Here is a 14,001-nt window from a genome sequence, read left to right on the forward strand (position 1 = left end):
CTAAAACTAATGTTTAAATGTGTACTTTGGAAAATTTTGGGCTCTATTTTAAAGATCTAAAGATTAAAGATTGCAGGGCGCAAAAGCATTAAGGTCGTGTCTGAATCTACTTTTGCTATTTTAAGAATGCAAAAATGTGCTTTTCGCCGTCATGCATGGCTAACAGGGTTATGCTAATGAGTTATAGGTGTGTTTTTAGAATAAACCAATCAGAGTCTTATCTCCCATTCCTTTTAAGAGTCAGTTGCATCGTGCCATGGCACATTTGCTATTTCCGTGGCAGACTCTGTAAGTGGTAAAACTGGACGCATAACAAACACACTCTGCGCTGGACTTTAGACCTGCTCTCAGATGTTCTGTTGTGCAGTCTATTTTAGATTCTCAAAATAGCAACGTGCCAGCAATCCGCCTTAACACTTTAGACCAGAACGTCTATGGGCGCACAGATGAGTGCAAATGGATTTGCTATTTAAACAGTGTGGTGCAAAACGTCAAAATGACACTTGCGTCGAGCTGAAACTAGCAAACAACATTTGCATCGCATTTTGTGCCATGTTGCGTCGGGTGTATGATAGGGCTCTTTGTCTTAAAAATGTCCCTAAGTGCATGCCATTAAATAGTTAATTACTAAAAACACATTTCCTTCTTTTTTATGTGTTTACATTATAAAGTTAAAGTAAACATGTGCATGAAACCTCTATTTACTCTATTATTTGTAATTTTAGTGATAAAAAAAATACATTTTGTGTCTGTCCCTACATTCTGGTCAACTCTTGTTACATCTGTTATGAAAAGGCATAAAAATCTGTAAAGCACTTATATTAATACTAATGCTTTCTATACACCAATAGTACATTAATTATATGTTACTTGTTATTGTGATATTTCACTGAACTTCTCATTCACTTTTTTGAAAACTATGATGACAAAACATGACATAAAATTTGGTTTTAGACATGCCATGTGATATCTGGTTTGATGATAGCATCTCAAGCTAAAGAACAAAATGGTAAAAAATGTCAACTCTGTACGCAGTTTAAAACATTTAACAATCAAACGACAGAATCACATTTAAGCTTTTAGATGTACTTTTCATCAATAATGGATTCAGTTAACTGACTGTACACTATACATTTGGTGTATATCAATCCAGTCTAAACGGAAAATACTTGAAATATAGCCACAGTTCTGAGATTAATCATATTTATGCTATTGACATTAAAGCTAATGGCTAAAAAAAAATCACAGCTATAACCATTACATTATATATTATGTGCTCCAATGTTAAAGTTCACAATGACACATCAGCCATTTTACAAATGCTTTGCTTAGTATCAAACAGGTCGCATTACAAACATTACATGCAGTCGCACAAATGCTCCCAAATATATTATAAGGTCGCATAGATTAAAATTCGGGTGTATGTACGACCAAAATGGTTGCAATTTCAAGCCCTTCATGCCTTCGTGTAAATAAGATAATACATACGGCTATTTAGCTGTTTAAAAGTTGTGATCTGGCGCTATAAAAAATACAATTAACTTGACTTCAAGGGGGGCGGGGAAAGCAGTTGGGAGGGTGGGGCGCCCCTCTCATTTAATGATAGGGTAAACACTGATACTGCTACGTTACCTTTACCATCATATAACATCATTCCACAACTTCTACTTGCTTTAAAAGTGAGTTTGTTTTACTGGGAAACATCCTGCTTTAAAATAACTAAGCTACTGTTACACTTCAGAAAAATGTTGTTAAATAAAGCAGTTCAATGTTTTGTATCTAAAATTTTTACTCAATTTCAGTCTATTGAGATTTACCGTGTAACACCCACCATATCACCATCACAATATGTATGTATGTCTTGTATTTAAATTCTAATTAAATTGTGTTATTGTTTTGTGATCTTACCACCACATTCAGCAGTCCTCCATAGGGCCCGATATCAGGCTGCCAGAGACCCAGAATATGCCGATAAGGATGCAACACTAGAAAACAAGCACAAACAATTAATTAATACATCACAAAGTGGCTTAGGCGCATGTTCAATTGGATGAAATCATTTGCGCATGGTGCAGGAACTCATGAATGCTTGTGTGTTTAAATGAATCCAATCATGAGCCATGCAAAAACCTGAAACAAAAATCATAATTCTTTGCTAATATTAGTCAATTCTTGCTCAGGTTTATATTATCTGCATCTCACACCGTCAGCTCATGTTAGCACAGCTGCTTCGTTCTGCACCCATTGCCATCCTGTTTCACGCACACACATACAGGACACACAGAAGCTGCCCTTGTGCTGCTTTCTAGCCCAAACCAAGACTGTGTCCCAATTTGCATTTACCCTTATCAAATGATTTATGAAATACAAATAGTATGCCAGTATAATTTCCAGGTGAATAATAACATTAAAAGGAGTATTTCGTGGAATAATGAAAATGTAATGTAAATGTAATGTGTATTTTTTATATAGCGCATTTATTGTGTATGGCCATACACCCAAAGCGCTTCACAATCATGAGGGGGGGTCTCTCCACACCACCACCAGTGTGCAGCATCCACTTGGATGATGCGACGGCTGCCACAGGACAACGGCGCCAGTGCGCTCACCACACACCAGCTATTGGTGGAGTGGAGGGACAGTGATAGAGCCAATTCGGTGGAGAGGGGATAAAAGTTTGTAAATATAAATGACACAATAATATATTCTCAATCCATATATAAGACTTTTTTTTTCTGTCAGACAAACACAGTTAAAACATTTTATCCTGGCTCTTCCATGCTGTTTAATAGTGTCTTTTAATTTGAAAAATGTTAAATATTTTGTGTTACAAAAGCCCAAGGTACTGCTTCATAAATATCATGATCACCAACAATGTAGTATTTGCAGATCACTGGAGAACTACAATCTGCCAATTTAATAAACTACAGATCCCATTGATGCCATTCACTTACACACCTGGCCCAGATTCCCCTTGATTGCAAACACAAACAGCTGATAATCAGCTGACTAATCAGATTGACTTTAAACACAACACACGCACACCATTGCTGAGTCTTGTAATTTGTAAGTCAGCAATTTAAAGCAGTTTCTTGTTCCTGCCTTTCGTGTTTTTGACCTTTGCTTTGTTTATTGTTTTATGTCGTTTTGCCACCTGTCTGGACCATTCACCTGTACTCTGACTACACTTTTAGTTTATCTGTATGCTCCTGTCTGTTCCTGTGTTAACCTTTGCCTGCATGACAATTCTGTTACGTAAGAATGAACGTGCCAACAGGGCTCGTTCCAAATGCAGCTTTATTTGAGAATGATCAGGACAGGAGACAAAACTACAAAACAATGAACAAAGCAAAAATCAAAATCCACGAAAGGTCAAGGCAAAGAAATCTTACAGGGGAACATGACCCAGCAAAATCTCTGTGTGTGTCTGTGTGTGGGATTAGTCCATCATGAGCTTCCAGGCGTGTGTGTGTAATCATGAACTGATGTGTCTGACATGCATGACGGGAGTTGTAGTTTATTAAAGAAGCATATGTGTAGGCATAAACTAGATCGCTGGTAATTGTGACAATAAAACATGTGTTTGTATGGGTTTGTTTGATGATGGATTTATGGGCTTTTTGGAAGCTGCAAAATAAAAGTCACTACCTAAAACCATTAAGGAAGAGCCAGGATAAAATTTGAAACTATTCCATGTGTGTTCGTCTGAAAGAAAAAAGTCATGTACACTGAGGATGTCTTGAGGGTGAGTAAATTAAGGGGTAATTTTCATTTTTGGGTGAACTACTCCTTTAAGTCCTTGTGCAAGTAAACATCTTTTTTCAATTGAAAAAACGGCAGGGAATGTGATGCCAAATCTAAACTTAAATACATTCAAAAAACAGTAATAAATATGTTTTAATGTAATGAACTTAGCAAGATGATTAAATAAATGTTAAAATATCAAAGATGGTAATGATGAAAACAAAAGTTACAGTAGCTTCTAATGGTGTCAACTTAGATTCAATTTTATACATCCATATGTACTTTTCTATCACCAGTGAGGTAAACATGATGCAAATTTAGATTCAGCCTATATGGAATGTTCCATTATCAAAATAAGTTGAGAATGTGACAAAAGTGGCGATTACCTGATTATCAAACTAAAATCAAACTTGCATTACTGCTCAAGTTTAACTTACAGGCCTCGTTGAAACAATTCCTGTGGATCATGTGGATCTGTGAAAATCATTAAAAGTGCTCCTCTTTTTTTCATTAATAAAATTGTCAAATTTTTTTTCACTGGTTTTAGGATCAGTCATGTATTTTTAGCTTTCAATGCAACATTTCTCCAAATTTGCATTTAAGTTTTATCCTAATATTTGTACTTAAAGGGATAGTTCACTCAAATCTGAAATTTCTGTCATTTGTATTTACCCTTCACTTTTGTCAAACTTGTTTCTGCTTAAGTGAACATGATGAAAGATATTTTGAAGAAAACTGGAAACCAGCAACCATTGACCTCCATAGTATTTGTTTTTTTAATGATTACCAGTTTTCAGCTTTCTTCAAAATACCTTCCTTTGTGTTCCAGAACAGAATATTCTTTATTCATAACGGTTTTAAACCACTTGAGTTGACTTGAGTAGTAAAGTAAATATTCATTTTCTAACATACTATTTTTTATAAATAGTATAAATAAATAATAATAAATTATCAAACAGTGAAATTTCATTTACAATCAAAAAAGAAATTGAAATGGCAGTAAACTGAAAATTCATATTATCCTAATATACTTAGGGTTAGGTTAGGGTAATTAGGCAAGTTATTGTATAATAATGGTTTGTTCTGTAGAATATCGAAAAGAAATATAGCTTAATAATTTTGTCCTTAAAATGGTGTTTAAAAAAATTAAAACTGCTTTTTATCTTGCCAAAATAAAACAAATAAGACTTTCTCTATTATACATATATAATTCAAAGGGGGGCTAATAATACTGACTTTAACTGTATATACTGTAGAGATGGTATATTCCATTTAAAGGTATACTGTAGTACACCGCAAACTGAAAACAATATCATCATTTACTCACCCTCTTGTTCCAAATTTGCATTCTAAATTAGGGTGTCACAACTCAATGTAGGGTCAAATATGGACAAGCCTGACTATTAAGTTAAAAAGTGTAGTTTAAATTTAATTAACATATTTAACCCAATGTTGAATTTGTCCAAATTTCACCTAACATAGTGTTGTTAGAGTTGCTCCAAAAGTATTATGAATGGCTATCAATCTCCAATATTCTCCAAGATATATTATCTTGTGTTCAACAAAAGAAAGAAACTTAAAAACTTAATCTAAGTACATTTTCATTTTTGGGTGCACAATCCCTTTTAGCAATTTCAAGCATAGACATGAAAAAAAAAAACATTTTTAAGTTCTTTTAAATGAAGATTCTTCAATTAAAAAGTACCAGAAATGAACACTGAGAAAATGTGATGCTGCAATGAAAATTATGAGTAAAAAAATATGAGAGCACTTCAGTAATCATTTTTAAATATGGAGTTCAATCAATACCATGTTTGTCAGCTTAACTTGCAATGAACCTGGAACACCCCATCAATAGCAAAGAGCATCTTCAACCATCAGCTTCACAGGCAGTAGTTTAGTTTCATTACCACAAATCCTAACACACAAACACAGTACATACAGTGTGTGTACACTAGGCTTGGGCGGTGTCCAAATTTTGAGACCGTCAAACCGCCTCCATATTTTACCCCGGTATCCGGTATTACCGGCGTAATAAAAAAATTATTATGACGTAAGGCTCAGACAGCGTCACCAAACTGTTGGCTTGAGCCTAAACCATTCAGAAACTGAATACATTCTATGCGACCTTAGGCAGAGAGAGAGAGAGAGAGAGAGAGAGAGAGAGAGAGAGAGAGAGAAAGAGAGAGAGAGAGAGAGAGAGAGAGAGAGAGAGAGAGAGAGAGAGAGAGAGAGACTTTCTCTGTCTTACACAAACACACACATCTCTCCCGCGATTTATTCAGAAATTTACTCCCACACCGTAAGAAATCTGGCCGGCTCCCGCGGGAATGCAGAGAGCTGTAATCGGGCCATAAAAATTATACCCGATAGGTCCCGAGTCCGACACGTACATTTTGATTGACAGCTTTATAAAGCCCTTACAGCTCTAATGCATTTTTTCAAGAATGAGTCATTTATATGTTTTAACAGCATTTATTCGTAACAAACGTAGACTATATCCCACTTGAAAGTTGGAACAAAGAAATAAAATAAGTCCTCTGTAACATCGTAACATCTCAGCACTCTATAGGTCTACATGCACTTAGCCTTTAAATTGGCCAACACACCAATGAAAAGAAATCTTGCTTAACAAATCAAATTAAAATAAACTCTAAATGATGACGGGTATTTTGGCAGTAACTAAATTGAAGCTGAATATTAAAAGAATAATGCCACCATTAGTCTGTATACTCTGTCTACATTATGATTATATGGTTTAATTAATATTTATTTATAATTTAAAACCCTTTACTCACCAAGATTAGGCTACGTGTGTTTGTGGAGGAACATTATTAAATCCACTGGCTTTAGCGCAGTCTTGCGCTCATGTGCGTCCAGCACTGAACACCATTTCACTGCTACTGCTACAGGCCGAGATGCAGAGTTCTGATCTGGCTGATTTTGCAAGTTTTAGGTAGGATTGTTTATTCATCTTATACCAGTCAGGAACATCCATTTAATTTTCCATGACCGTAGTTTCAGGGTAGCGAGTGGCCTCGTCATTTTACCTGTCAACTTGCGGTTTAGGGCTCTACCGTAATACGCAGTGTATGAGCGACCGCTAAATACCTGCGGCTGGAATAACCGCTCCTTATGAGCTAGTGACTGGCTTGACCGCCGTCAAAATTCTCTTTTTTTACTACTTCGTCATAATTTGCTTCACCTTTGCAGGGATGGATTTTAATGCAGGGATTTGGATTTTTTCGGGTCTCGCCAGGTTCGGGCAAAGATCTTCAGCTCTAATGCAGACCTCTCGTTCATATTAAGCACGTCTCCCTTCTGTTCAGTCTAAACTGCCAAACTGCAGGTCACTTTGAAGCGCGTCACGTCACGTCTCCCTGTCCCTCTCTCCCCCTCCCTCTCACCCTCTCCCCCTCCCTCTTCCTCTATCTCTCTCCTCCACACTGTCCCGTGATGACAACCACACACACGTTTTTTAGGCATTAAATAAAGGATATTTAATACTTTATGACGGTATAACGGTATTGAAACTGACACCGTTGCTATTTTTAGATCCCGCGGTATACCATAATACCGTAATATCGCCCAAGCCTAGTGTACACGTCCCGATAGTCCATATGCTCATAATCGGGGAGGAGCTTCATAAAGCGTCCTGACTTCACCTGTGGGTTCACACCTGAAGAGGTGTGCAGGTGAAAGAGGGAAAAAAGCAGAGGGCAACAGCTGACACAATAGTGTTGTCAAAAAAGTATGTTGAAAATAAGTATGTACTTGTACCCAGCAAACTATATATATATATATATATATATATATATATATATATATATATATATATATATATATAGTATGTGTAAGTTCATATTATTATTGTTATGTTTACTTATCCTTTATTTATATTAATTTATTACTTATCCCTTTTTGCTACTATTGTTGATTTGGACAATTTCGTGTAAATTTGTTACAATGCAAATAAAAATTCAGATTCTGACAACTTGCATAAAACTGCCACACTAAGTACTGGGAAAATCTTTCTCTTTAAGTAACAACCATTTGTGTTTTCACCAACTGAATATTCTTTGGTTTGAACCAACAATGACAATGAAGTTCCTCTAAACAGGTAAACCAATCGACCAAAAAAAAAAAAAACTGAGAAAAATAAACAGTGTAATACTCCTAAAACAGCCTTTGTGAGCTGAGGTATAAAAAATGCAAATGATTAATGATATGTAATGAGGTGGAGTGACATCACATTAGCAAACACAGCAGTTGAGTTTGAAAAGCACAAATGACATTTACCTATCCATCACACTCTGTTCAGTCCACAACCAACAGCAAATCAAGTATCGATGTTTACGTTTTCTAAATCTAGCTCCAGGGATGACCTGAGTCTTAAACACTGGTCTGATCTTTTTACTGATTTGTGTTATATATGAACACATGAACATATCCTTCGGTGATATTGTTTTAATAATAATGAGATAAAAAGAATAGTCCACTAAAATAAAAAAAAAGATTCCTTCCATGGATGCCAATCACTACTGCTTTTCAAAATTCTTCCAAATATTATATTTTGTGTTCAACAGAAAAAGAAACTCAAACATGTTTGGAACAAGTAGAGGGTGAGTCAAGAATTTTCACTTTTAGGTGAACTATTCCTTCAAAAGTTCATTGCGGGTCCATGCTTTAAGGAGTGTATGGTTTATATGAGTGAGAGACATTGTTCTGATTGAATTATTGCACTTGAATAAGGTCACTTTTAATCATAGTATAACCTAGGGCTGCACAATACATCGAAACATTATCTTTATTGTAATAATAACATATGCAACATCTGTTTTCAATAGTGTATGATTAATTAAGAATGCGTAGGTTGTACAGTATTTGTAGGTTGCGTATACAAATCTGACCAATCAGATGGGGTCTATGTGATCTATACCAGCCTCCCTTGAAGGTGCTATTATGCTATTGGTTAAACTAGGGAATAAAGGTAAACTAAACATCTCAGAGCTGAAAATAAATGCTATTAGAAAAACAAGAAATCTAGATGTGTTATTCTGAATTCATTTTTAATCTGATCGGAAAACAATGTATATCATGTTTGTTTTAATGTGATCATTACTACAAATCAACTCAAAAAAAAAAAAAAGGATTTACACTACCTGAAGTCTTGTCGTCAATCCCAGTTGTAAGAGCAACAAATAATAACTTGACTTCTTGTTGATCATTTGGAAAGTGGCAGAAGGTAAATTTTTCTGACGAATCATCAGTTAAACTGCATCTCAAGCATCACAAACACTGCAGAAGACCTACTGGAACCCACATGGACCCAAGATTCTCACAGAAATCAGTCAAGTTTGGTGAAGGAAAAATCATGGTTTGGGGTTACATTAAGTATGGGGCCTCCACATCAAAGTTCCTAAAAGTAAGGAAGGTCAAGGTGCTTGAAAATTGGCCAGCCCAGTCACCAGACATTAACATTATTGAGCATGTCTGGGGTAAGATGAAGGAGGAGGCATTGAAGATGAACCCAAAGAAACTCGATGAACTCTGGGAGTCCTGCAAGAATGCTTTCTTTGCCAATAACTCAATTTATTTGAGTCATTGCATGGATGTATGGATGCAGTCCTCCAAGCTCAAGGGAGTCATACAAAATATTAATTCTTTTTCCACTGCACCATGACTTTATATTCTATACTGTACATAATTTCTGTTAAGTGATGAGACTTTTGTCTTAGCAAAGTCAGACCTTACTGTCCTAAATAAATCGTTAAAAATCAAGGCATGATCATATTTTATTTAGGTAAAATAAGCGTGTATGAAATAATAATGCCTTTCATATAAGCCACTTCTGAAACCAAATGATTAAGTAGAAGTCAACTTCTTTGACATCATTTGCTGTTCCTAAAACTTGGACAGACGACAAGGCTTTTGTCAATTAGTAAATAACAAGAAAATAGCAATGATCAGACAAGATTGCATATTTACATTGCCTAAATCTCAACAAAGCAGAGATGCTGATCTTTATGTTTAATACAATATGCTTGTGTTTTTATTATATACACATATGCACAAAATTCTCATAGTATATGTATGTTGTTGCTTCTATTGCCCTCATTAGTAATTCCCTTTAGATAAAATGCCAAATTTACATTTTCCTACAATCACTTCATATCTCTTGAAAAACATTGTGCATTTCTGAATGTGCCTCACACAGGTAAGTGGGCTTGACAAACCACCTGTAGTAACAATCTCTCTTTCCACATGCACCAGACACTTTATTTAAACTCCATTTGACTTTCACTCAATAAAAAACAAGGTTTTCTTCATGTTGCACTATTTGTTTTCTTCAACCTTAAATACCTAATATTGTTATGTTTTATGTAAAAGTCCTTATATAGTCTGTCTTAAATTTTGTGTATAGTTAGGGGTTTATAGTATATAGGTAGTGTAATTAAAGCTAATTTTAGTTTTAACGTTTTAGAGATAAAAGAGGCAAGTGTGTATAACTATAATTGCATTGTTTCCATCAAACGAATACAAGTACTTCTTGTGAATACTACTATACATTTTATTCAGAATCATTTGATTAATACAGTTAGGCAAAGTGTTTTTACTGTTTTTATGAATTTTCTAAATTAGTGTCAGTTACCAGCATTTTTCTAAATATCTTCTTTTGTGTTCATCAGAAGAAAGAAACATAAATAGGTTTTGATTAAGTGGCATGTGGGTAAATGATTCCAGAATTTTCATTTTTGGGTGAATTATCGCCCTTAAAAAAAGAAAATATCATTTTGACCCCATACTTTTGAACGATACCTTAAATTACTGAAATTTGTACAGTAGGTTACTAGATTTACTTACGTTTCACATACAAATCTCGGCTCGATATTCCCACAATCTCCATCTTCCTCAGGTCATCTCTCATACCAAATTCTGAAAGAAGATAAAAAGAAAAATTGCATTAGTTCCAAGTTAGACTCTAAAGAAAACACTTAATCTAGATTACATACCCACGTCAGCTAACTTCCTGATATGTTTCACTTCAAAGTAAAATTGAATAAATCAGAAAATATACAACTTACTGTACATAAAAAAATCATGTTAAGATTTCACATACTGTGGGTACGGAAAGTATTCTGACCCCTTCACTCTTTGTTATATTGCAGCCATTTGCTTTAAGTTTATTTTTTGCTCAAAGTACACACAGCACCTCATATTGACAGAAAAAGACAGAATTGCTGAGATTTTCGCAGATTTATTAGAAAAGAAAAACTGAAATATCACATGGTACTAAGAAGAGCTGCACGATTAATCAAAAAAAGATTGCGATCTCAATTTGACCCCCTAGACCAGGGATGTCAAACGTGCGGCCCGTAAGCCAGATCATACAGTCTGTAAAATATAGAAAGGAGTTGTAATTTTTCAATAAAAGAAGCTGCTGTTCTAATTGTGTCCACTGGGTGGCAAAACTGCAAATGGTTAATTTAATTTGATAAAGCAGGGATTCTCAAATGGTGAGCGGCTACCCACTAGGGGGCCTCAGGCAGCTCTCCTGCAGTTGGGCCGCGAGAATTTATGCACTTTCTCCTGTTCTTTGATGGATTACTTCAAACTCTGTGCAAAAAGCCGCCTCATGATCGCGTCTGCAACTAGTAGGCAACATGTAAGTCTGTTCATTCACAAACTATGCATGAAGTGAAAGTGAAGGTCTCTCTTTGTGTATTTTTTTTGTGAACTATTTAATATATGAATAGTTGTCCAAATTAATGTCCTGTGAGTGTTTTATAACGAACGCGTGCCCATACAGGAGGATCTAGCGAGGCTTAATGGTGTTTCTGCCATAAATAAATTGACCTATGAGCTTCAGACAAGCGAAGTGAGACAAAAGTTCGTGGAAGCGCCGTCGTCTTTCAAATCTGCAGTGTGAGGACATTTCGGTTTTGCTGGTAAGCATAATGCCAATAAAAGAAAAAACTAAAATAACTGTTTTACACAAGCATTGTTTTACACGTATAACCATGACTGCACATCTGCAGAGCCATCACCCAGAAATATCACTGATAGCAGGATAGCAGAGACGGTAATAAAGTTCTCCAAATAGCAACAATCCCTTGCTAAATCTTTCAAGCAAACATACCCAACACGTTGCTTGAGACACATAAAAAAACAAAAAAAAACAAAGGCAGTGCGGGTGTTTATTGCTAAAGATTTGATGCCATTTTCGGTAATTGGAGATGCAGGCTTTTGTCATTTTATAAAAGCACTCGATCCGCGTTCCAGACTACACTCTCGCATTTTTTTAGCTGTTCCTATTGCCTATAGAATGACAAAAACAAAAAAAAACAAAAAACAAAAACACGTGTCAAGCCATGAGAACCAAACCTAACCAAGGTATGTATTGAACCGTGGGCTAACTGTATTGTAGCATCCCATATATATATGTATACACGTACACACACAACATATATATAGCATTATATATTTAAATAAATAAAAATATACACACACACACACACACACACACACACACACACACACACACACACACACACACACACACACACACACACATATATATATATTACACTTTTGTACATATAATAAAATTATATATACATATATAATATATTTATATAATATATTTATATTATATATAATATATATTTATATTATAAATAATATATTTATATATGTATTTATATATAATTTATACATATTTTTTTATTTTTATACATATTTATATACATATTTATACACATATATAAATACATATTTATATATGTATTTATATATATATATATTTATATTTATATATGTATTATATATACATATAATATAAATATATAAATATAATATACATATATATATACATATAATATAAATATATATTGTACATATAATATAAATATATATAATACTTTTGTACATATATAATACTTATATTTATAATAATTAAAGGTCCGGCCCACTTGGGAATAGATTTTCCTCCATGTGGCCCCTGAGCTAAAATAAGTTTGACACCCCTGCCCTAGACGATCTTAATCCAGCATTTTTTCGATTCTGCCAATCATATTTTCAAGTTTAGGAGAGAAGCAAAGGCAGCTGTACGAGTCTTTTCATTGTTTCACATATGTTGCTCAGTGACATGGACACCTCCAAATGATGTTAAAAAGTCACATACTGTATTTATAAGGTATGATTCACCCAAAAATATAATTTTTGTCTTCATATAATGCTGTATTCGCGGCCACAAAATCACACGTAACGTGAGCTGTTAACGATGAGCTGTTACCACCGAGAGGGCTGGCGTTCGCCCTACTTAATGATAGACGAGCGCGCGTATACTTTAGTGAACAGAACTTGCATAGGCTGTGAATAACAGATAATAAAGTTGTAAATAACATTCAGTTAGTGGCACAGAGTGATCGTTCGAGAGCCGCGCGCGAAGAACAAACAGCACTTAGCAGTGAAAATGATAAAATAAATAAATAACTGATAAATAAATAAATAATCATATCGCATTTTACAGTTATGATTGCGACAAGCATTTGATATGTTTTTTCTTTCATAGCGAACACATAGTTGTGCATGAAAATAAATGTTTACAGTGACAGTATAACTACTCTAGCATATATAATGTTGATTTTACCAGTGAATAAAATGGTCTAATAATGTTGTCAATGACAGATTGCAAGCACAGGCCTATATCTCAAACATAATTCAACATCAGAACTATTATAAGTAGAATTGAATTATTTATAGATACCAGTAGACCTACACATATTATTATTACTTTATCATATGTTTGAGAAAAAACAATAATAATTGCTGACTCATATTAACCTTTATTTTACATCTACAGAATTGTGCAGCTCTAGAATTAAGTATTTCAAGTAGGTATTATCACTGCAGCTTGGTGACCTCCTGGAGTCAGAAATGGAGTGCTGTCCATTTCTTCTGATCATCCTTGAGATGGTTATACAACTTCATTGAAGTCCAGCTGTGTTTGATTATACTGATTAGACATGATTAGGAAAGCCACACACCTGTCTATATAAGACTTTACAGCTCACAATGCATGTCAGAGCGACTGAGAATCATGAGGTCAAAGGATCTGCCTGAAGAGCTCAGAGACAGAATTGTCGCAAGGCACAGATCTGGCCAAGGTAACAAAAAACTTCTGCTGCACTTTAGGTTCCTAAGAACACAGTGGCCTTCCTAATACATAAATGGAAGAAAGAGCACAGTGGCCTC

General features: G+C 34.8%; 2 protein-coding genes across 4 annotated transcripts in view; one reads left to right on the forward strand and one right to left on the reverse strand.

The window, feature by feature from the left end:
• The window catches only part of LOC147837700 (uncharacterized), a 174,198-nt gene that overhangs the window by 144,522 nt on the left and 15,675 nt on the right, over positions 1-14,001 (forward strand). The gene's annotated exons all lie outside the window — the stretch shown is intronic.
• The window catches only part of fbxo31 (F-box protein 31), a 35,529-nt gene that overhangs the window by 16,821 nt on the left and 4,707 nt on the right, over positions 1-14,001 (reverse strand). Inside the window, exons 2-4 of one of the 3 annotated variants that reach the window (XM_087312265.1) lie at positions 10,609-10,680; positions 7,339-7,423; positions 1,909-1,985 (exon numbers count right to left, since the gene is read on the reverse strand). In XM_087312265.1, coding sequence (XP_087168391.1) covers positions 1,909-1,985; positions 7,339-7,372 — 111 coding nt within the window. In that variant the 5' untranslated portion in view covers positions 7,373-7,423; positions 10,609-10,680. Of the gene's footprint in view, positions 1-1,908; positions 1,986-7,321; positions 7,424-10,608; positions 10,681-14,001 lie in introns of all 3 variants that reach the window. The other 2 variants (XM_087312266.1, XM_087312264.1) reach the window with 2 other exon arrangements.

This window comes from Danio rerio, chromosome 25 (assembly GCF_052040795.2).
Source record: "Danio rerio strain M-AB ecotype USA chromosome 25, GRCz13ab, whole genome shotgun sequence".
NCBI lineage: Eukaryota > Metazoa > Chordata > Actinopteri > Cypriniformes > Danionidae > Danio > Danio rerio.